This window comes from Procambarus clarkii, chromosome 18 (assembly GCF_040958095.1).
Source record: "Procambarus clarkii isolate CNS0578487 chromosome 18, FALCON_Pclarkii_2.0, whole genome shotgun sequence".
Classification (NCBI taxonomy): domain Eukaryota; kingdom Metazoa; phylum Arthropoda; class Malacostraca; order Decapoda; family Cambaridae; genus Procambarus; species Procambarus clarkii.
The window spans coordinates 43,054,133-43,077,358 of NC_091167.1; the positions used below are offsets into that span (position 1 = coordinate 43,054,133).

Consider the following 23,226-nt stretch of genomic DNA (forward strand, 5'->3'; position numbering starts at 1 on the left):
CAGCTTGTGATAGTGACAACAACACACAGCTTGTGGTAGTGACAACAGCATGCAATACTCAACAAAACTGAATATGAAGGCCAGCCTAGTCTACATATTTTTTTATTATACCAAAATGGCATTTTAATTGAAACTTGTGTTCCCGAAGTCTGCAATATGCTAAATGTGCATGAAGAGATCACATACACTGAGTGGATGGAAGTGTGTGTTAAAGGTGAATGGAGGTCGTGCTGAGCATTACCATGTAGTAATATCTCACAAGCAACAGTTCATGTAATTGTGTGGGTAATAGGTAAATGATCATTAGGGGGTTGATTTTTATACTCTGACAAATAATATGTAAACAAATAAATACAATATATGAATGTACATGTATCAATAATATCCCAAGAGACGAATCTTGAAAATATTGTGTAATTTATAAATGGAAGTTTTTTGTATACAAACTCTTAAGCTATACACACATATAAACAATATGTACAACACACAATTTGTACACAATTTTACTCCCCATTTACCTTTAAGTCAATTCTAATCTAGTCAAATAATTGATTATTAACACTTGAACACAATAACACTAATGGGATGTTTTACTTTAAATTTTGTCTTGTTCAGCAGCAAAACAAATATTTTAATTTCAAAATATATGAATATATTTTCTACAGGCCCTTCATAATTAAGTTTCAAGCCCTATCTTCTGCTTCTCTTCTTGGTATCCTCTGCTTCTTTGGGCTCTTGGAATTCATTAATAAGTCCTTCCATTACATCTGCTCTTGCTGGAGCATAACAGGAATATTCCATTGAAAACTCCCCCTTGCCTTGTGTTGAAGATCGCAGTTCTGTTGCATACCCAAACATGTCGTTCAGTGGGACCTGTTGAGAGAAAGTTTAAATGACAATGAGCATCACACATGGTTGAAAGTCTTTTTTACTGTGCTAGTCTCTATGTACAATCCTCTTGGCGGGGGCCTGACAGCGGAGTGGACAGTGCTTGGGATGCGTAGTCTTAAGGTTCTGGGTTCGATCCCCGGAGGAGGCAGAAACAAATGGGCAGAGGTTCTTTCACCCTGATGCACCTGTTCACCTAGCAGTACCTGGGTAAATAGGTACCTAGGAGTTAGACAGCTGTTACGGGCTGCTTCCTGGGGATGTGTAAGAAAAAGGAAACCTGGTCGAGGACCAGATTGTGGGGAAGCTAAGCCCCTCACAAGATAGATAACCTCTTTCCTACTGGACAGTCAATGCAAAGTCTATTCCCCATTTAGGGAATTGGAAAATACAGTCGACTCTAAAATAACACTGTATAGTAGTTACATTCCTGAAAAATAAGTAATTATCTAAAGAAGGCACCAAGCTGGGAAGACTCCTATCAGGATTTGGAAAAAAAAAACAGTATTGCATGTAATGAAATGCCAAATTCTGGGTTAGCACTGGTGGCCCCTGTGAAGCTACAGTGCTGATATAGTGCCAAACTATTAGGCGCCATCAGTCGTGGAGTTCTTATAAGCCTACTAGGACCATGAGCCAGAACCTCGGCCCCCTCCAGAGAGGTGCAGAGAGCAGTTGCACTCTGATAAAATTTTCAGTGAATTTCAATCATGTCAGCCACCATCGAGGAAGCACCTACATAGTCAGTGAAACAAAATGAGCCACTGCTAGTTATGAGGAAATATTGATGCCTCTAAACCACCAAAAGAACTCCATCAACAACGTAAACAAATGATCATAAATTCATGATTCATGATTCATGAAACTAATGCAAGCTCGTTCACTCCACCTTCCCCCTCGTATGGGGGGAGGAGAGAGACAGACCGGGTCAGCCAGGTACTCCACCCTCAGCTCCATGATGATGGAAAATCCACCTTCCAACTCACTGGGAAAGGGAGAGTCTCAGGGAGGCCCCGAGGGCTCACCCAGAAATCGGCATTTCATTACATTTAAAACTGCTTTTCTGGGGGGGGGGCATGTCCCTTGTAGCTCCTTAAATCTACTGAAGCTGTTTTGATTTGCCTAGCTTTCTGGGTGCTTCCTTGGTCGTGGCACACATGATAAACTTTAAATGTAAAGTCTTCATGGGCCATTGCTCCCCTCGCCTCTCTATTGGGGGCCAGGTTCTGGCTCGTGGTCTCCAGTAGGCGGCTAGAACTCTGCGAGCAATGACTACTACAGTAGTAGTATGCCACTTAACCAGTGTGATATCAGGGAGCCTCTCGGACTTACCTGGAAAAGATGAATGTTGACTGGTGTTTCATTACATTCAACACTGGTTTTATATACACAGAACAATGAATCCAAGGTCAGCCTAACAGCTGACAGCTGAGTGTGGCCGGGGCTGCCCCAAATACATTTTTATAATATTTCAATGCCTTTCAATAGTTTTATATATAGTTTTTTGCAGTACCCCTGTATTATTATTCAATAGTGTAATTTGTATAAATGTGTGGAACATCATTATACTAAAAAATATGGTGCTTATATCTTATAACACGTATTTATATTCTAAGATAAATCAAACAGTTTTATGCTGTTATTACATTTTATACATGTTATATACATCCAGATTTTTATAAACAGTAATGAACCACTAAGTAATTCTGGAGTGTGTGGTGATGAAATCTTAGCACAGTATACACACTACGACCAGCTGACTCCAACAGCCAACATCACCTGATGCACCAAAATACTCAGAAATATACAATGTACGTCACTATAATTACTGTATAAGCCCGCTAATCCGGACTATATGGGAAGGGCCCCAAGACGGATTAGCACGTTTTCTGGATTAAAGTACTTTTTCACCGCGGAAGTCCAAAAGTGACCATTACCAAAAATTTTTATACCACAACAATTTGAATTGCCACATATAATTATAAACTATTCAACTAGAAACCTCAACTTACCTTGTTGTAGTTCGTCTTCTTGATTGATGCTACACATCTTGAAGTTAAGAATTCTTGACAATTTACGTAACCTATTCTAACAAAACACTAAAATTGACACTTAAAATTACTGTACAGTTCATGAGGAGAAGTTAGTTTTGACTGCCAGCTGCTGAAGCCTCACTGGTTGAAGGCTCTTGGCTTGCCTGTGATGCCTCACTGGCTGAAGGCACTTGGATTGCCTGTGACGCCTCACTGGTTGACGGCTCTTGACTTGCCTGTGATGCCTCACTGGCTGAAGGATCTTGGATTGCCTGTGACGCCTCACTGGATGAAGGCTCTTGGATTGCCTGTGAGGCCTCAGGTTGAAGGCGCTTGGATTGCCTGTGAGGCTTCAGTGGTTGAAGGACCTTTGGTTGCTTTTCTTACCAAATAAAAATCAAGTTTAGCTTGCCTTCTGTGTTCATTATCAGCTCTTCGGTTCGCCTCAGGTACTGATACACGTTTCCAACTTCTGGATGAGCACAGTTGGATTAAAATTTAATTAACAGGTCAACAGAAGATATGAGTAAACTGTATTTTGTTGTCTGTGGTGTTGGTTCCTCACCGTTTTCTTCTTCTTCTGCCGCTTCGTCAACTTCACCAGTAATAGATTGGAGAATCTCTTCTGCACTCATCGCACAATATCCTGGGTCATTAGCATCTCTTTCAAGCCAATTAACCACATCCTGCCTTTCTAAATTTTTGCCAGCATTTCTGAACATTCCATGGATTTCATCTTTAAATCCTTCAAAATTTATTTCTTCATCTTTGTCAATGCTGACCATAGATGTGAGGAGTCTTTTCCAGGAATTCTTCAAAGTCAATTCCTTTACTTCATTCCACACCTTGACCCAGTTATAGATGGCTTTCTTGATGGAATAGTTTTTCAAATTCTCAAGGGTTCTTTTAGCCCTGTTATCCACGAAGAGTTCCATATCTTCCTCAAGAGGCAAAACCATCAAAACTTCGTTGAGCATTGTTTTGGTGTAAAACCTCATCGTGGCACAGATAACTCCCTGATCCATAGGCTGGATGAGAGAGGTTGTATTAGAAGGAAGTGCCATACACGTTATCTTGCCATCATGTGAGGTTAACGTGTCAATTCTGGGGTGGGCAGGCGCATTATCAAGCAACAGCAAAGCCCAAACTTCGCTTGTCCTCACTTTGAGTTTCTTAACTTGATGGTCATGAACTTTCCTGTAGAACACGTCATGAAACAAGAAAGAAAGATCTCCTGTGTAAACCATGCATTCTTTGAGTTATAATATTTCACAGACAGTCTGTCCAAGCAATGTTGCAAGGCTCTTGGTTTCTTTAATATGCCAACAATTGCACACGTGATTCTGTCTGTGCCGTCGGCACTGGCACAGATCATAGCCGACAGCCTGTTCTTATTAACCTTACGCCTGGCACACAACCCTCACTCCTCATAGCTAGAGTTTTTTCTGGTATACTCTTCCAATACAGCCCAGTTTCATCAGCATTATAAATTTGATAAGAATATAAATTATTTGCCAAAATATATGTTCATAATTTATGTTTAAATGATTCTACACTGCTTGTATTTGCACTCAATTTTTCACCAACAATTTTCCTCTTCACATTATATGCCAGGCAGAATAAAAAAAACCTCTTCATTTTCTTTTTTTAGCAAACTGAGCAAAACTGAGCAAACTTCAGCCAGTGCAAATTTTTTTTAGGACACTTGTATATTTGTTCTAGATCGCACAATTTTCAGGCCGGATTTAGTCACATGTTTCAACGTATTCTGGTTCTCTGAAGTGGAGGATGTGCAGATTTGCTATGATGTTGGGACAGAGTTCACATAGTGGTGGAAAACATTCTCATTCTATCACAGGTTACAATTAGTAATTCCTTCATATGACAAGTTGGATCACACAAGTGGACCACATAACAAGTGAACCATATTAACCAAACACCAGCCATAGTGGTCCACACAACAAGTGAACCATATTAACCAAACACCACCCAGAGTGGTCCACACAACAAGTGAACCATATTAACCAACCACCACCCAGAGTAGTCCACACAACAAGTGAACCATATTAACCAAACACCACCCAGAGTAGTCCACACAACAAGTGAACCATATTAACCAAACACCACCCAGAGTAGTCCACACAACAAGTGAACCATATTAACCAAACACCACCCAGAGTGGTCCACACAACAAGTGAACCATATTAACCAAACACCACCCAGAGTAGTCCACACAACAAGTGAACCATATTAACCAAACACCACCCAGAGTAGTCCACACAACAAGAGAACCATATTAACCAAACACCACCCAGAGTGGTCCACACAACAAGAGAACCATATTAACCAAACACCACCCAGAGTAGTCCACACAACAAGAGAACCATATTAACCAAACACCACCCAGAGTAGTCCACACAACAAGAGAACCATATTAACCAAACACCACCCAGAGTAGTCCACACAACAAGAGAACCATATTAACCAAACACCACCCAGAGTGGTCCACACAACAAGAGAACCATATTAACCAAACACCACCCAGAGTGGTCCACGCAACAAGTGAACCATATTAACCAAACACCACCCAGAGTGGTCCACACAACAAGTGAACTACATTAACCAAACACCAGCCAGAATGGGTCACACTACACTACACACACACACATATATTATATATATATATATATATATATATATATATATATATATATATGTCGTACCTAGTAGCCAGAACTCACTTCTCAGCCTACTATTCAAGGCCCGATTTGCCTAATAAGCCAAGTTTTCCTGAAATAATATATTTACTATAATTTTTTTCTTATGAAATGATAAAGCAACCCTTTTATCTATGTATGAGGTCAATTTTTTTTTATTGGAGTTAAAATTAACGTAGATATATGACCGAACCTAACCAACCCTACCTAACCTAACCTAACCTATATTTATAGGTAAGGTTAGGTTAGGTAGCCAAAAAAAGCTAGGTTAGGTTAGGTTAGGTAGGTTAGGTAGACGAAAAAACATTAATTCATGAAAACTTGGCTTATTAGGCAAATCGGGCCTTGAATAGTAGGCTGAGAAGTGCGTTCTGGCTATTAGGTACGACATACATACATACATACATACATACATACATACATACATACATATATATATATATATATATATATATATATATATATATATATATATGTCGTACCTAGTAGCCAGAACTCACTTCTCAGCCTACTATTCAAGGCCCGATTTGCCTAATAAGCCAAGTTTTCCTGAATAATATATTTACTATAATTGTTTTCTTATGAAATGATAAAGCAACCCTTTTATCTATGTATGAGGTCAATTTTTTTTTATTGGAGTTAAAATTAACGTAGATATATGACCGAACCTAACCAACCCTACCTAACCTAACCTAACCTATATTTATTAGGTAAGGTTAGGTTAGGTAGCCAAAAAAAGCTAGGTTAGGTTAGGTTAGGTAGGTTAGGTAGACGAAAAAACATTAATTCATGAAAACTTGGCTTATTAGGTAAATCGGGCCTTGAATAGTAGGCTGAGAAGTGCGTTCTGGCTATTAGGTACGACACATATATATATATATATATATATATATATATATATATATATATATATATATATATATATATATATATATATATATATATATATATATATATATATATATATATATATATATATATATATATATATATATATATATATATATATATATATATATATATATATATATATATATATATATATATATATATATATATATATATATATATATATATATATATATATATATATATATATATATATATATATATATATATATATATATATATATATATATATATATATATATATATATATATATATATATATATATATATATATATATATATATATATATATATATATATATATATATATATATATATATATATATATATATATATATATATATATATATATATATATATATATATATATATATATATATATATATATATATATATATATATATATATATATATATATATATATATATATATATATATATATATATATATATATATATATATATATATATATATATATATATATGCACTATACTTAAGAAGAAAAATAAGATTATGAGTGCTAATGTGGCAAAAGGAGTAAGAACATTAACGACACAAAGACCACAAATACTTGAAGAAGTGGAAAAGTTGTTATTAATTTGGATACACGACAAGGAGTTGAGGGGTGATAGTGTTTCGGAGGCCATTATTTCTGAGAAAGCCAGGGTGTTGCACGAAGACCTTCTAAAGAAGACCCCTGCAACGAGTGATGCAGAAAAGAAAGAGTTTAAGGCAAGCAGGGGCTGGTTTGAAAAATTTAGAAAGAGAAGTGGTATCCATAGTGTTACAAGGCATGGGGAGGCAGCCAGCTCAGACAAACCAGCCGCTGGACGATTTATTGACGAATTTAAAGAGTTTGCAGAGGCTGAGGGATACCTACCGCAACAAGTGTTTAATTGTGACGAAACAGGACTGTTTTGGAAAAGAATGCCTAAGAGGACATACATTACCAAGGAGGAAAAATCCTTGCCTGGACACAAGCCTATGAAAGATAGGTTTACGCTTGTGCTGTGTTCAAATGCGAGTGGCGATTTAAAAATTAAACCCTTGCTAGTGTATCATTCTGAAAATCCAAGGGTTTTCAAACAGTATAATGTGCAGAAAACCCGTTTGTCTGTGATGTGGAAGTCTAATAAAAAAGCATGGGTGACTAGGCTTATTTTTTCGGAGTGGGTGAATGAAGTGCTGTGCCCTGCCATAGAAAAATATCTGCAGGAGAAACAATTGCCACTCAGAGCCGTGCTTCTCCTTGACAATGCTCCTGCTCATCCTCCAGGCTTGGAAGATGATTTGATGCCTCAATACAATAAATTCCTCACAGTTAAATTCCTTCCTCCTAACACCACTCCTCTAATTCAGCCTATGGACCAGAAAATCATAGCGAATTTTAAGAAACTGTATGAAAGGGCACTTTTCCGGAAATGTTTTGAAGTGACTGAAGCCACAAACCTCACCCTCAAAGAGTTCTGGAGAGAGCATTTTAACATTTTTAGTGCTTTAAAACTCGTTGACAAAGCCTGGCAAGAAGTGACTCAAAGAACCCTGATCTCTGGCTGGAGAAAATTGTGGCCTGAAGGTGTGAGAGAACTAGACTTTGAGGGGTTTGAGCCTATAAATGATGCGCCTATTGTTGAGGAAATTGTTAGTCTAGGCCAGAAAATGGGCTTGGAATTGGATGGTGATGATGTGGAGGAGTTGGTGGAAGAACACAACGAAGAACTGACCACCGAAGAACTCCTAGCCCTTCAACAGGAACAGCAAGCCAACACAGCAGCGAATGATTCTGCAGTGGAGGAGGAGGTGGTGGCAACAGCACCAGCGAATGTCCCTTCTGCAGTAATGAAGAAGGTGTGTCAGATGTGGGAAGAGATTCAAACAACTATTGAACACACTCACCCAGACAAAACTGTAGTAGGCCGTTGTCTTAATCTTTTCAATGACAGTGTGATGCCTTACTACAGAGAGAGCTTGCGAAGAAGGGAAAAGCAAGCTTTCATGGACAAATATTTGGTGAAGAAATCGAGCAGTGAACCTCAACCAGGACCTAGTGGCACTCAGGTTAAACGTCCCAGGGAGAGCACACCAGAAAGGTCCTCACTGCCTGATGTGATTATGGAAGGGGACTCCCCTTCCAAACACTAACTCCTCTCCTCCTCCCCCCTCCTCACCATCTTCCATACGCCTACAGCACTCGACAGTAAGGTAAGTAATAACTGGAACATACTTTTGTAGGTTTATTTAGATGAATTAGGTATAAAAATTTAGTTTGATGTGGGGTTTTTGGGGTAGTCAGGAACGGATTAATTCATTTCCCTTTATTTCTTATGGGGAAATTAACTTCGGAATGCGAGTTTTCGGAAGGCGAGGCGTCTCCAGGAACGGATTAAACTCGCATTCTGAGGTATGCCTGTATATGTGTGTGTGTGTGTGTGTGTGTGTGTGTGTGTGTGTGTGTGTGTGTATAGTATATATATATATATATATATATATATATATATATATATATATATATATATATATATATATATATATATATATATATATATATATATATATATATATATATATATATATATTATTTATTTTGTGACGATAATCTCCTTCAAGAGATTGAGCCTGCTCTTCCCTCCAAAAATACGTCGATACATCTATATAAAACTACTATGGAAGAAATGTCCAACAACGACAACAACACCAGCAAGGTTTGCCAGAGCGCAAAACGTATGCAGCCAGGAACACCTGCTACACCTCAAACCGCCAAACTACCTGTCTTGTTGCCGGCTCCTCGCTGATTGGCCGCCGGTCTAGCTGCAACTGCACTCCACCCACCATACTACTTGATGTCTGGGGCCGCCACGACCTCAGTCTTCAGAATATTCAGTGCTTTCATACGGTTAACACTTCTTCCTGGTAGACTAAGCTTTGGCTTACGTGTACTAAGAGAGGTGATAGCTTAAAGCCAATATTCCTGCACCTCTCATTTTATTGTATATTGCACAGCTTGTTATTGCTCACTTGTCTTAACGTAACTTTTCATTTTGTCATTTATTCTTATTATTTTGATTGATTGATTTTATTATACGAATTTGTATGTCCATTTTATTCATGTTTTGTTTATCTAACGTAATTAAAATTCCATTGTTAAAATTTACTTGTGTTTTGTGTGTCTTCTCCTTACCTTACCACAGACGAAGTTCCAGATTTTCTATTTTTTTTTAATTCTATGTGACGAGGCCATACCCCTAGCTTTGAACAGCCGAACACCAACGCGTTACCGTCACATATTATATATATATATATATATATATATATATATATATATATATATATATATATATATATATATATATATATATATATATATATATATATATATATATATATATATAATTTATTTAAGTGATAAATTCCAGGAACTCGGTTACGGTAAAAAATGAGGACCTTAATATTATGCCTCTTCTTACATCTTTCCAACCATTCTTATATATATATATATATATATATGTCGTACCTAGTAGCCAGAACTCACTTCTCAGCCTACTATTCAAGGCCCGATTTGCCTAATAAGCCAAGTTTTCCTGAATTAATATATTTACTATAATTTTTTTCTTATGAAATGATAAAGCTACCCTTTTCACTATGTATGAGGTCAATTTTTTTTTATTGGAGTTAAAATTAACGTAGATATATGACCGAACCTAACCAACCCTACCTAACCTAACCTAACCTATATATATAGGTAAGGTTAGGTTAGGTAGCCAAAAAAAGCTAGGTTAGGTTAGGTTAGGTAGGTTAGGTAGACGAAAAAACATTAATTCATGAAAACTTGACTTATTCGGCAAATCGGGCCTTGCATAGTAGGCTGAGAAGTGAGTTCTGGCTACTAGGTACGACATATATATATATATATATATGTCGTACCTAATAGCCAGAACGCACTTCTCAGCCTACTATTCAAGGCCCGATTTGCCTAATAAGCCAAGTTTTCATGAATTAATGTTTTTTCGTCTACCTAACCTACCTAACCTAACCTAACCTAGCTTTTTTTGGCTACCTAACCTAACCTTACCTATAAATATAGGTTAGGTTAGGTAGGGTTGGTTAGGTTCGGTCATATATCTATGTTAATTTTAACTCCAATAAAAAAAAATTGACCTCATACATAGAGAAAAGGGTTGCTTTATCATTTCATAAGAAAAAAATTATAGTAAATATATTAATTCAGGAAAACTTGGCTTATTAGGCAAATCGGGCCATGAATAGTAGGCTGAGAAGTGAGTTCTGGCTACTAGGTACGACATATATATATATAAATATATATATATATAAATATATATATATATAAATATATATATATGTATACATATATATACACATATATATATATATATATATATACACACACACATATATATATATATATATATATATATATATATATATATATATATATATATATATATATATATATATATATATATATAATGCCTAATAACAAATTTCAAACAAAAACATGAGTCATGGTATCAATGGCTGACATTGCCATGCAAATCCACAGATCCAAACATGGAGTGTGATAACACAGATCAGTGGTGTCAACTGTTACATTTACGTCTAAGGATCAGAGTTAAGTATAACTTTAAAACAGGGAGTAAACTATACAGATGCACAAGTGCCCGATAGTTCACTTACAGGCATTTGTGACTAAGTGAACACAAAGAGACAAATCTTCATCATTAATTTATTGAATTCATTCACAGCTGCATCCTCTATCTGACCATCACACAAGTAATATTATAGCTCACCTGACAATATATAGTGAACCATCCTTCATTTGCATCAGTTCCGGTGATAATGCCATGACGCTTGTTCATCTGTGATGTTACAGAACCCTGGAACTCATCTGGTGCAGTAATTTCTACTGACATAATGGGTTCAAGGATAATCCACGCACCATCTTCAAATGCTGAAGAAAAATAATAAAGTACAAGACAATTAAATGAGTTGAATATGTCCCACTGAAACAGTCATGGAACACACAGATTGATATGCGAGTAATATATTGTACACAAACACCTGACTGCATGATGGCAAAGTGACAAGTAGTGCCTGCAACATGAATCTTATGGGTGTTAACTGGAAAGTTGACAGCCAGAGAGATGACGTGTTGGGTCCAGTACTGATACCAGTTGGACATATCAGCTGTGCAGTAGTACACAACTGCACAATGTATAGAGTGAATTTAAACTAACCCCTCCCACCTATTTAACTATCACCCATACCCGGATCATAAAACTAACCCCTCCCACCTATTAACTATCACCCATTCCAGGATCATAAACTAAATAGACACATTATATAGGTACACATTGCCCTAGAATGATGAAATATGATGAGATGTTGAATACTTCAGCAAGATCAGTTAACTTTTCTATGTACTGTTTACAGAGTGGAAATAAGCCAGTCTGGTCCAGTCCGGTCTGGTCTGGTCGGTGCAGTCAGTCAGTACAATCAGGGCAGTCAGTCAGTCAGTCAAGGCAGGGCAGGGAGGGTGGGTGGGTGGGCAGTCAGTCCGGTCAGGTCAGTCCAGTCAGGTTGGTTCCTGTCAGGTCGGTCTGGTCAGGTCAGTCCGGTCAGGTCGGTCGGTCCAGTCAGGTCAGCCAGTTAGGGGCCTCGTAGCCTGGTGGATAGCGCGCAGGACTCGTAATTCTGTGGCGCGGGTTCGATTCCCGCACGAGGCAGAAACAAATGGGCAAAGTTTCTTTCACCCTGAATGCCCCTGTTACCTAGCAGTAAATAGGTACCTGGGAGTTAGTCAGCTGTCACGGGCTGCTTCCTGGGGGTGGAGGCCTGGTCAAGGACCGGGCCGCGGGGACACTAAAAAAAAGCCCCGAAATCATCTCAAGATAACCTCAAGATAGGTCAGTCGGTCCGGTAAGTCGTCGGTCCGGTAAGTCGTCGGTCCGGTAGGTCATCGGTCCGATCAGGTCGGTCCTGTCAGGTCAGTCAGTCAGGGAGTCTGCCTCCAAGGCCATCATCTGGTAGGAAGGTAGCTGAGAATCTGAACCATATTAATATCGAACCGACCGTCTACACACGTCTAGAAGGGTCCCGTGTGGTGATGGGGAGGTGGGTAGGGGATGGGATAACTGAGGGGATAACTGCTGGCTAGCAGTCCGGCCGCCTGCTAGCCAGCCCAACCGCATGTATGTATGTATGTATGTATGTATGTATGTACTCGCCTAGTTGTGTTTGTGGGGGTTGAGCTCTGGCTCTTTGGTCCCGCCTCTCAACTGTCAATCAACTGGTGTACAGATTCCTGAGCCTAGTGGGCTTTATCATATCTATATTTGAAACTGTGTATTGAGTCTGCCTCCACCACAACACTACTTAATGCATTCCATTTGTTAAATACCCTGATACTGAAAAAAAATTCTAACGTCTCTGTGGTTCATCTGGGTACTAAATTTCCACCTGTGTCCCCTCATTCGTGTTTCACCCATGCTAAAGAGTTTGTCTTTGTCCACCCTGTCAATTCCCCTGAGAATTTTGTAGGTGGTTATCATGTCTCCCCTTACTCTTCTGTTTTCCAGGGTTGTGAGGTTCAGCTCCCTTAGCCTTTCCTCGTAACTCATTCCTCTCAGCCCCGGGACCAGTCTGGTAGCATACCTCTGAATCTTCTCTAACTTCGTCTTGTGTTTAACTAGGTATGGACTCCAGGCTGGAGCTGCATACTCATGTATGTTTATTTGTATGTGTGTGTGACACTACTCCCTATACATACATACATATTATATATTATAATATATATATATATATATATATATATATATATATATATATATATATATATATATATATATATATATATATATATATATATATATATATATATATATATATTTTTATACCTAGAAGGGGTACCACCTCTGGTGCAAGTGTAGGGACCCATAGCCTCGGAGAAGAAAATAAAGAGTACTCAGAGAAGACCTTGTGGATCCCCACTGAACACTTTGATATTTTCTTCTCCTACCACCCCTATTCTTTTTGGTAATTACCTAAGTGTAATTACCTAAGTGTAGTTACAGGATGAGAGCTACGCTCGTGGTGTCCCGTCTTCCCAGCACTCTTTGTCATATAACGCTTTGAAACTACTGACGGTCTTGGCCTCCACCACCTTCTCACTTAACTTGTTCCAACCGTCTACCACTCTATTTGCGAAGGTGAATTTTCTTATATTTCTTCGGCATCTGTGTTTAGCTAGTTTAAATCTATGGCCTCTTGTTCTTGAAGTTCCAGGTCTCAGGAAGTCTTCCCTGTCGATTTTATCAATTCCTGTTACTATTTTGTACGTAGTGATCATATCACCTCTTTTTCTTCTGTCTTCTAGTTTTGGCATGTTTAATGCTTCTAACCTCTCCTCGTAGCTCTTGCCCTTCAGTTCTGGGAGCCACTTAGTAGCATGTCTTTGCACCTTTTCCAGTTTGTTGATGTGCTTCTTAAGATATGGGCACCACACAACAGCTGCATATTCTAGCTTTGGCCTAACAAAAGTCATGAACAATTTCTTTAGTATATCGCCATCCATGTATTTAAATGCAATTCTGAAGTTAGAAAGCATTGCATAGGCTCCTTGCACAATATTCTTAATGTGGTCCTCAGGTGATAGTTTTCTATCTAGAACCACTCCTAGATCTCTTTCTTTATCAGAATTCTTTAAAGATTTCTCACATAATATATAGGTTGTGTGGGGTCTATGTTCTCCTATTCCACATTCCATAACATGACATTTATTAACATTAAATTCCATTTGCCAAGTGGTGCTCCATATACTTATTTTGTCCAGGTCTTCTTGAAGGGCATGACAATCATCTAAATTTCTTATCCTTCCTATTATCTTAGCATCATCAGCAAACATGTTCATATAATTCTGTATACCAACTGGTAGATCATTTATGTACACAATAAACATCACTGGTGCAAGAACTGAACCCTGTGGTACTCCACTTGTGACATTTCTCCATTCTGATACATTGCCTCTGATTACTGCCCTCATTTTTCTATGTCAGAAAATTTTTCATCCATGATAGAAGCTTACCTGTCACCCCTCCAATATTTTCCAGTTTCCAGAACAACCTCTTATGTGGAACTCTGTCGAAAGCCTTTTTTAGGTCCAGATAGATGCAGTCAACCCAGCCATCTCTTTCCTGTAATATCTCTGTGGCCCGATCATAGAAACTGAGTAAATTCGATACACAGGATCTTCCAGATCGAAAACCATACTGTCTGTCTGATATTATATCATTTCTCTCTAGGTGTTCTACCCATTTAGTTTTGATTAGTTTTTCCAATACTTTCACTATTACACTTGTCAATGATACAGGTCTATAATTGAGGGGGTCTTCCCTGCTGCCACTTTTGTAGATTGGAACTATGTTAGCCTGTTTCCACCCGTCTGCTACGATTCCTGTACACAGGGATGCCTGAAAGATCAGGTGAAGTGGAATGCTGAGCTCAGATGCACATTCTCTCAGAACCCATGGTGAAACGCCATCTGGGCCAGCTGCTTTGTTCTTACCGAGCTCCTTGAGCATTTTTTCCACTTCTTTTTTTTTTTGGTGTGTATGTATGTATGTATGTATGTATGTATGTATGTATGTATGTGTATGTATGTGTATATATGTGTATATATGTGTATATATGTGTATATGTATATATATATATATATATGTCGTACCTAGTAGCCAGAACTCACTTCTCAGCCTACTATTCAAGGCCCGATTTGCCTAATAAGCCAAGTTTTCCTGAATTAATATATTTACTATAATTTTTTTCTTATGAAATGATAAAGCAACCCTTTTCTCTATGTATGAGGTCAATTTTTTTTATTGGAGTTAAAATTAACGTAGATATATGACCGAACCTAACCAACCCTACCTAACCTAACCTAACCTATATTTATAGGTAAGGTTAGGTTAGGTAGCCAAAAAAAGCTAGGTTAGGTTAGGTTAGGTAGGTTAGGTAAACGAAAAAACATTAATTCATGAAAACTTGGCTTATTAGGCAAATCGGGCCTTGCATAGTAGGCTGAGAAGTGCGTTCTGGCTACTAGGTACGACATATATATATATATATATATATATATATATATATATATATATATATATATATATATATATATATATATATATAAATATATATATATATATATATATATATATATATATATATATATATATATATATATATATATATATATATATATATATATATATATATATATATATTATAGAAGGGAGGAGAGGGGGGAAGATGAAGCAAGAGGATGAGGCGGGAATCAGAGAGATGGGAGAGAAGAGGGGGAGAGCTGGGAAAGGAGGAAGGAGAGGAGGAGGAGGAGGAGAGGGGGAACGATGAAAGGGGATGTGAGGAGAGTGGGAAAGAAGAGGGATGGAATGGGAATTTGTGTGGGAAGGGGAGAGACAGACTAGTCCTACCCTCTAGTATTAAAACAACAATAATAATAAAATACATCTGCTTACCCTGCTTCATGGCTCCCTGTGCAGCAAGAATGAAAGAAATCTCATTGGAGTCGACCATGTGGCTAGCACCATCCTGGACTCTGAACAAAACACCTGTTATCTTGTGGCCAGTTAGGAAGCCTGAAACATTGCAATAAAGAAATCAAATAAATAACTGAAATAGGCTGTATATACATTTCAAGAATTATTAATGATAACCCACAATTTAGTTGCACAAATAAATTATATTTATTAACTTGGGTCCGTAAAGTAGATTTTAGACACTTGCATAAGTGTACACATATAGCAGTCTATTATATGTATTAAATTTGCCTATGTAGGTATACAGAGGATATAATTAAATAGCATAGGTGGTTACTGTATAGTTAGCCAATCCTCCTTTTTGGTAGGATGGTCCTATGGTTCTCATCGTTACTTACAGTAATGATGAGGAACATAGTACATATACCGACGTACAATGCAATTAGAAATTGCACCATAATACACCATAGTACAACGGTGCATTAATGATTGTACAAAGATTGTACTATGTGCACCATAGTACAATCTTTGTACTATGGTGCACATAGTTACAAAAACTACTACCTAAACAGGAGGATGGGTTATTATAGTAAGTATTTATCAAAAGAGGGCACCAAGCCCAGGAGCCTATATAGTACTGTACCGGCAAATGTGCGGGATATTCAAAAGGTGCTAAATATCACCAAGGATGCCAATACGAGAACAAAAGCGCATAAGAGGAAAAACATCAAAAGCAACCAATTCACCAAGGATACTATCAAGGGACAGGTGACCGTGAGGGACAGTTGGGAAGCAAGACACACGAACATCCTGGAAGTCAGGACGTTCAACAAGGATATGCAACACTGTAAGAGGGACAATGTGGTTTGGACAATAAGGAGCAGGGCAGCGCTCCATTAAGTGCCCATGAGTTAAACATGTAGGGACAATACATAACCTCGAGAAAGCCGTTTCCCACACTTGGTTGCAGTGGTAGGAGGAAAGCCACGGGGACTCGATACCCTTAAGAGCACGCAGCTTGTTACCAGTAACAGAAGACCAGCGATCCTGCGATCCTACGGGCTGCTTCCTGGGTGTGTATATGTGTGTGTGTGTATGTGTAATTACCTAAATGTAGTTACAGGATGAGAGCTACATTCGTGGTGGCCTGTCTTCCCAGCACTCTTTGTTATACAACGCCTTGAAACTACTTTGAAACTACAGACAATATAAATAATGTACAGCCTCTCATTAACTTTTTAAGCTGCTCCTGTCATTCTCAAATGATAGACTGACTATACTCCTGATGTTTGTGAATGATTTATGCACCACTTAATATTCTACAGGATGTGGTCATCATTCGGCACTAGACACCTCTGGCTATGCAAGGAAATAATCCTGAAAGCCATAGTTACCTTCCTGAGTATTACTTTAAAATGTGGCACCATGTCAGGTGCATCACCATTCATTAGGTGATGCATATGGAAGGAACCATTGATGCTATGCAAAATGTAATGACATTTATGGGCTAGGAAGACATCTACTACAAAGTTTACTTTAAATTAATTATATCAGAATTTGAGGTTTTCAACATTTCTTCACCTCACTGCAACCAAACTAAAATGATCAAATTATACTTTTTCTTGAGATCAGAAATAAATGTTTTACAATCTATAAAGAAATTTGTTCATTTTTATTTTATGCACACCAGGAAAGGATCCTAAAAAATGTGTGCACTGTTTAAGGTTAAAATATAGTGCTCAAACACCTGATATATAATCTTTCACTTACCTTTTTCACACACTGCCTTGAATCCTTTTTCAATTGCTGGAATGAATTGTTTTGGAATATTGGTACCCATTGTCTCATCTTTGAAGATGACTTTTGTGTTTTCTTCAGGCGATAGTGGCTGTAAAATAAAAAACCAGCTTTGAATGTAATGAAATGCCATTTTCTGGGTGAGTCCCGGAGGCTCCCCGGAGCTTACTAGCATACTAGGCTGATATGCTAATATCAAACTTTGGCATCAGTCATGTGTATGGAGTTCCATGGGCCTACCGGGGACCACGAACCAGAACCTGGCCCCCTCAGAAGAGGCAAGGGGAGCAATGGCCTATAGAAACCCCCGTGTGGTTGGAAACATTCTATGTCTGCCATCAACCAGGTTAGGCACCCAGAAAGGTAAGCGTCCCAAAACAAACCCCTATTCTGGTGAAAATTGCTACCACAAGCCGAACAAGTGGATAGAACTCCCCTAAAATAAACTAGCAAACAATGACGACGTCACATGTCACCACACGGCATGTGACGTCATGATTGAGCCGGCGGCTGAGCTGACAGAACACTGGGCACGTGATCCTGTGGTCCCGGGTTCGATCCCGGGCGCTGGCGAGAAACAATGGGCAGTTGCTTTCACCCAGATGCCCCTGTTACCTAGCAGTAAATAGGTACCTGGGAGTCAGTCAGCTGTCACTGGCTGCTTCCTGGGGATGGAGGCCTGGTCGAGGACCGGGCCGCGGGGACACTAAAGCCCCGAAATCATCTCAAGAAGATCACCCTGTTCGACTCGTAAGGGGCGTCGGCCCTTTCGCGGTTTCGCCCCACTGACGGGGCGATGGTGAGGAGGCTTGCTCTGTTTGCCCACGCTTGGTCCCACGATTTGTGGGCCTTTATGGGTTTCCTGTCTGTTTCCAGTGCCGAAACGGGACTGTGCGGATCTGAGGTTCATTCTGGACTTGTCCTGTCCGAACCCCTGGATTCCTTGCCCCTCCTTTTGGATGACTACTCTGTCTCAGGCCCGGCTTCTGTTGGAGCCGGGTGCCTGGATGGTGTCCTTGGCCTCAAGGACGCCTATTGGCACGTTCCTATTCATCCGGGGTTCAGGGACTTGAATCTGGCACCTCGCGTTTTCACGCGTCTGACCCGGGTTGTGGTGACCCGTCTGCGTCTTCTAGGGATTCGGGTTTTGGCCTACCTTGACGACTGGCTGGTGTGGGCTCCCAGTCGGTCAGCTTGTCTGCTCGCCAGGGATATGGTTCTTTCCCAGCTCGCCAGGTTCGGGTTCTTGGTGAACTGGAGGAAGTCCCATCTGGTTCCGTCCCAGGTTCGGACCTGGCTGGATCTTGTTTGGGATTCTCGGACCGCTTCCTTGTCTCTCCCTCCAGAGGTGTTGCTGCAGGACTGCCGTCGGCTGTTTCTGAGAGGGTCCTGGGTCACTCGGCGGTTGCTCGAGCGGTTGTGCGGGAGTCTGAACTTCGCCGTGCTAGTCTACCCGCCTGGTCGGGTTTGGCTTCGGCATCTGTTTTGGTTCCTTTGGGGATGTCCCTTCCGCCTCTCTCGCGATCGTTGGGTTCATTCTCCAGGGACCTTGTGTTGGTTGCTGCGTCACCAGCTTCCTCTTCGGGGTTTTCGGGGTTCGGTGCCTTGGCGCCTTCCCGAGCCCTCGCTCGATGTGTTCACGGATCCATCGTCTCTCGGCTGGGGCTTTGTGACCAGTGCTCACCAGGTAGGCCAGGGATGGTGGGGTCCATCCTTCCGTCAGGCTCACAGCACCGTTCGCGAGTTCGCGGCAGTCTGGTTCGCGCTTTGGAGGGTTTGGGTCGTTCGGGGATCGACCATTCACCTCCATTCAGACTGTTCTCCAGTGGTTTATTGCCTGAACTGTGGGGGTTCTCTTCGGTCCTTGGCTCTTTGGGGTTGGTCCCTTCGAGTGGTTCATCTGCTGGATTCTCAGGGTTTGGCTCTCTGTGCGGTTCATGTCCAGGGAGTATCCAACGTTCTGGCGAACGGTCTGTCTCGCTTCCATACTCTGTCCATGGAGTGGACGGTCGACGACGACTCGTTTCGTTGGATCTGCCAGACGTACAGTCTCCCAGATGTGGATCTCTTCGCGTTGGCGTGGTCTCGGTGTCTCCCAATCTATGTGACGCCCTTCCCCGACTGCGAGGCATTCGCGGTGGATGCCTTTCGGCAGGACTGGTCGAGGTGGGGTTACCTGTACCTCTTCCCTCTGGTCCAGCTGTTGCTTCGGGTTCTGGTTCGGTTGGAGACATTCCCAGGGAGAGTAGTCCTTGTGGCCCCTTGATGGCCGGTCCAGCCTTGGTTTCCGGTGTTTTTGGTTTGGTGCCCGAACCTGGGACGTTTCCCGCGGCTCCGCCTCTTTCAGCAGGTCAGCCCGGTCCGGTACGGGGCTGGTTAGACCTTCTCCTCTGTTCTTCGCATCTGGTCTTTTTGATGCGGGTGTATCACCATTTCTATGGTGATCAGGTGGCTTCGTTGATGGTGTCCAACCTGAGAGCTTCGTCTCGGCGACAGTATGAAGTTTCCTGGCATTCTTTTCGCCATTTTCTGGCTCTTCGTAGGTTGTCTTGTCCTTTCTTTCTTGGCTTTTTTAGGACCGTCATTTGATGCCTAATACTGTCACCTCGTATCGTGCGGCGCTGGCGGAGCCGCTCAAGCTAGCATTCGGGGTAGACGTCACATCCGCCCCGTTCCGTAAGCTTTTTCGTGCCATGTTTCACCTCCGGCCTGCTCATGTGCCTCCTGAGCCGTCCTGGTCCTTGAACAGGGTGCTGTTCTATCTTTCCTCTCCTTGGTTTGTGGTGGCCCCTTCGGTTCCGGACTGTTTTTAAAAAGGTTTGTTTTTGTTGGCATTAGCCTCTGGGGGCCGGGTAGGAAAGTTTCATGCTCTCCTCCGGCGCAGGGGTTACTGCTCTTTTGGTCCTGGGGGTAGGTTTGTCCGTTTGCAGCCTTCTCCATCTTTTCTGGCGAAGAACGAGACGGCTGCTTTCCGGAGGGGTCCGTGGGTCATTGATGCTTGGTTGGTTCGGCCGGGGGTGCATCATGTGTTGTGTCCAGTTGCAGCTCTTCGCCGTTACCTGCGTGCTTCAGCTGGGGTGGCTGGGGATGCGCTTTAGGTTGATAAGGTTTCCCTCGTTCCCTGTTCCAGGGGTCGGGTCTCCCAGGTTATCTGCAGGGTTATTAAGTCTAGCCAGCCTGAGGTCTATACTCGCGCCCATGACGTTCGGAAGTTTGCAGCTTTGGCTGCCGTGTTTGGTAACATGTCTTAGGCTCATATTCGGGCACGTGGATTTTGGAAGACGAACAGGGTCCTGGCCGCCCGTTATTTGGTGAACGTCCCTGCTCCTCGGCGTTCTTGTGTTGCTTTGGGTCGCTGGTTGCAGCCAGTTGTCTCGACTTCGCGTTGAGGAGTTTGTGGCCACCGCCTCCCGGGTAAGTCCCTATTTTCCTTCTCTTTGGGTATGTAGCTCCAGAGAGCTACATACCCCACGGAGCTGTGGGGAGCTCCGTAGGGGCTCCCCACAGAAAACCAGCGTTGAATGTAATGAAACACCATTTTCTGGGTGAGCCCCGGAAGCTACCTGGCTACCCTCCCTCCCATCCGGTCGGCGTTTTTTTTTTTGCGTTGGTTGAAGTATAGTTTCCGAACTGAAGGCAGCCAGCACGGTGAGGTCCGGGGCCCCACTCCCCCTCCCGGGGAGGAGAGGGCTGCGCGGACGACCGGCGCGGCAGTAAATTTCCTTGGCAGCAGATTGTTTCCTTGGGATTGTAGGGAGTTTTTACCTTTCTGTTCGGTTTTTGTTGTAGTTTCTTACCATGTGGGGTTTGTTTTGTTATGCCTACCTTTCTGGGTGCTTAACCCCGGTCGATGGCAGATAAGGAAAACCCCCAACCATAATGCGGTTTTCCAGAGCCATTGCTCCCTGAAACCTCTCTGAAGGGGCCAGGTTCTGGCGCTGGTCTCTGGTAGGTCTGAATTCCATAGCTAATGTCCCGGTCTAACATAATATACATTAGCCCGATAACCTCCAGGGAGCCGTAGGGGCTCCCCATAGAAAAAGAACGGCTAAATTGACCATAATACAAACAGTGTACAGAAGGCTGTAGGCTTGGGAGCCAGATGAGCATATAGGACAAGGTCAAATGCTCGCTCTGAGGATGTTGAACAACCGTGGACCTCTGATGTTTATACAGTATTCTCTGATTGGGCCTATGGCACCCCCTGCTCTTCACTGGGTCTATTCTGCATTTTCTTCCATATCGTTCACTCCAGAATATTGTTATTTTACTGTATAGATTTGGGACCTGGCCCTCCAGTATTTTCCACGTATATATTATTTGACATCTCTCTCGTCTTCTTTCTAGGTTTCCTTTGTTTTCTTTTGGGAAGTTCTGTTTTTCTGTTCAGTCTTTGTTTTTTTGCAATTTCCTATCTAGTGGGTCTGTTTTAAGATGCCTACCTGTCTGGGTGCCTAGCCCTGGTCGATGGCAGACATGGAATACCCCCAAACACAAGGTTTCCCTAGGTCATTTCTCCCTGCACCTCTCTGAGAGGGCCATGTTCTGGTTAATGGTCCCCGGTAAACAGAACTCCATTGACTGAAGCCCCAGACTAATACAGCATATATCAGTTCAATAGCTCAAGAGAGCCAAAGGAGCTTCCCACAGAAAAATATTAGAAAGTTTTCTTTTGCAAACAGAGTGGTAGACAGTTGGAACAAGCTAAGTGAGCTGGTGGTGGTGGTAGGTTAGTTGTGAGTGGGGTAGCCTGCTGTATCCAACCTTATCAAGTACATCATTGTTGGTGTAATTTTCTCGGCCCTGGCACCATCTAGGCTAATGAAAATTAGCACCATTATTATTATTATAATTATTATTATGTGAATTGTATTCTTTATTTTATGGATTATACTGGTTGCTTTATGTTCCTGGTCTTTTAATAATTCTATAAGTGTCAACTGGAGTGGGGGCCGGGCTATTAAAGGCTATTGGTGGCCTAGCAAAGCAACATATACGTTCATTCTATTTGCATCTTACTTCAAGAACACCAATGACACGACCAAACTGGCCAGATCCACCAGACTGCTTCTTGTGGAGATAGTCAAATTCGACCGGGCTTGCAAGTGTCTCTCTGAAGGCCACCTTTGGTTTTCCCATTTCCACTTCACAGCCATACTCTCGCTCCATTCTCTAAAAAAAAATAAAGTTTGTTAAAGGAGTTGCAGCATACTTATATAGCTATAATACATAATTTTTTTATTGACAAAAGCAATAATATACACTCACGAAGTAACCTATTTAAATTGTTTCCACACAACTTATTTCTAATAATGAGGA

The 23,226-nt window shown here is 41.0% G+C and overlaps 1 protein-coding gene across 1 annotated transcript in view; it reads right to left on the minus strand.

Moving 5' to 3' along the window:
* mEFG1 (mitochondrial translation elongation factor G 1) overlaps positions 1 to 23,226 on the minus strand; it is a 61,666-nt gene that overhangs the window by 837 nt on the left and 37,603 nt on the right. The window contains exons 11-15 of the mRNA XM_045736868.2: positions 22,927 to 23,079; positions 17,881 to 17,998; positions 16,090 to 16,209; positions 11,353 to 11,513; positions 1 to 873 (exon numbers count right to left, since the gene is read on the minus strand). The exon at positions 1 to 873 is cut by the window's left edge and continues 837 nt beyond it. Of these exons, the coding sequence (XP_045592824.2) occupies positions 691 to 873; positions 11,353 to 11,513; positions 16,090 to 16,209; positions 17,881 to 17,998; positions 22,927 to 23,079 (735 nt within the window). The 3' untranslated portion in view covers positions 1 to 690. The remainder of the gene's footprint in view (positions 874 to 11,352; positions 11,514 to 16,089; positions 16,210 to 17,880; positions 17,999 to 22,926; positions 23,080 to 23,226) is intronic.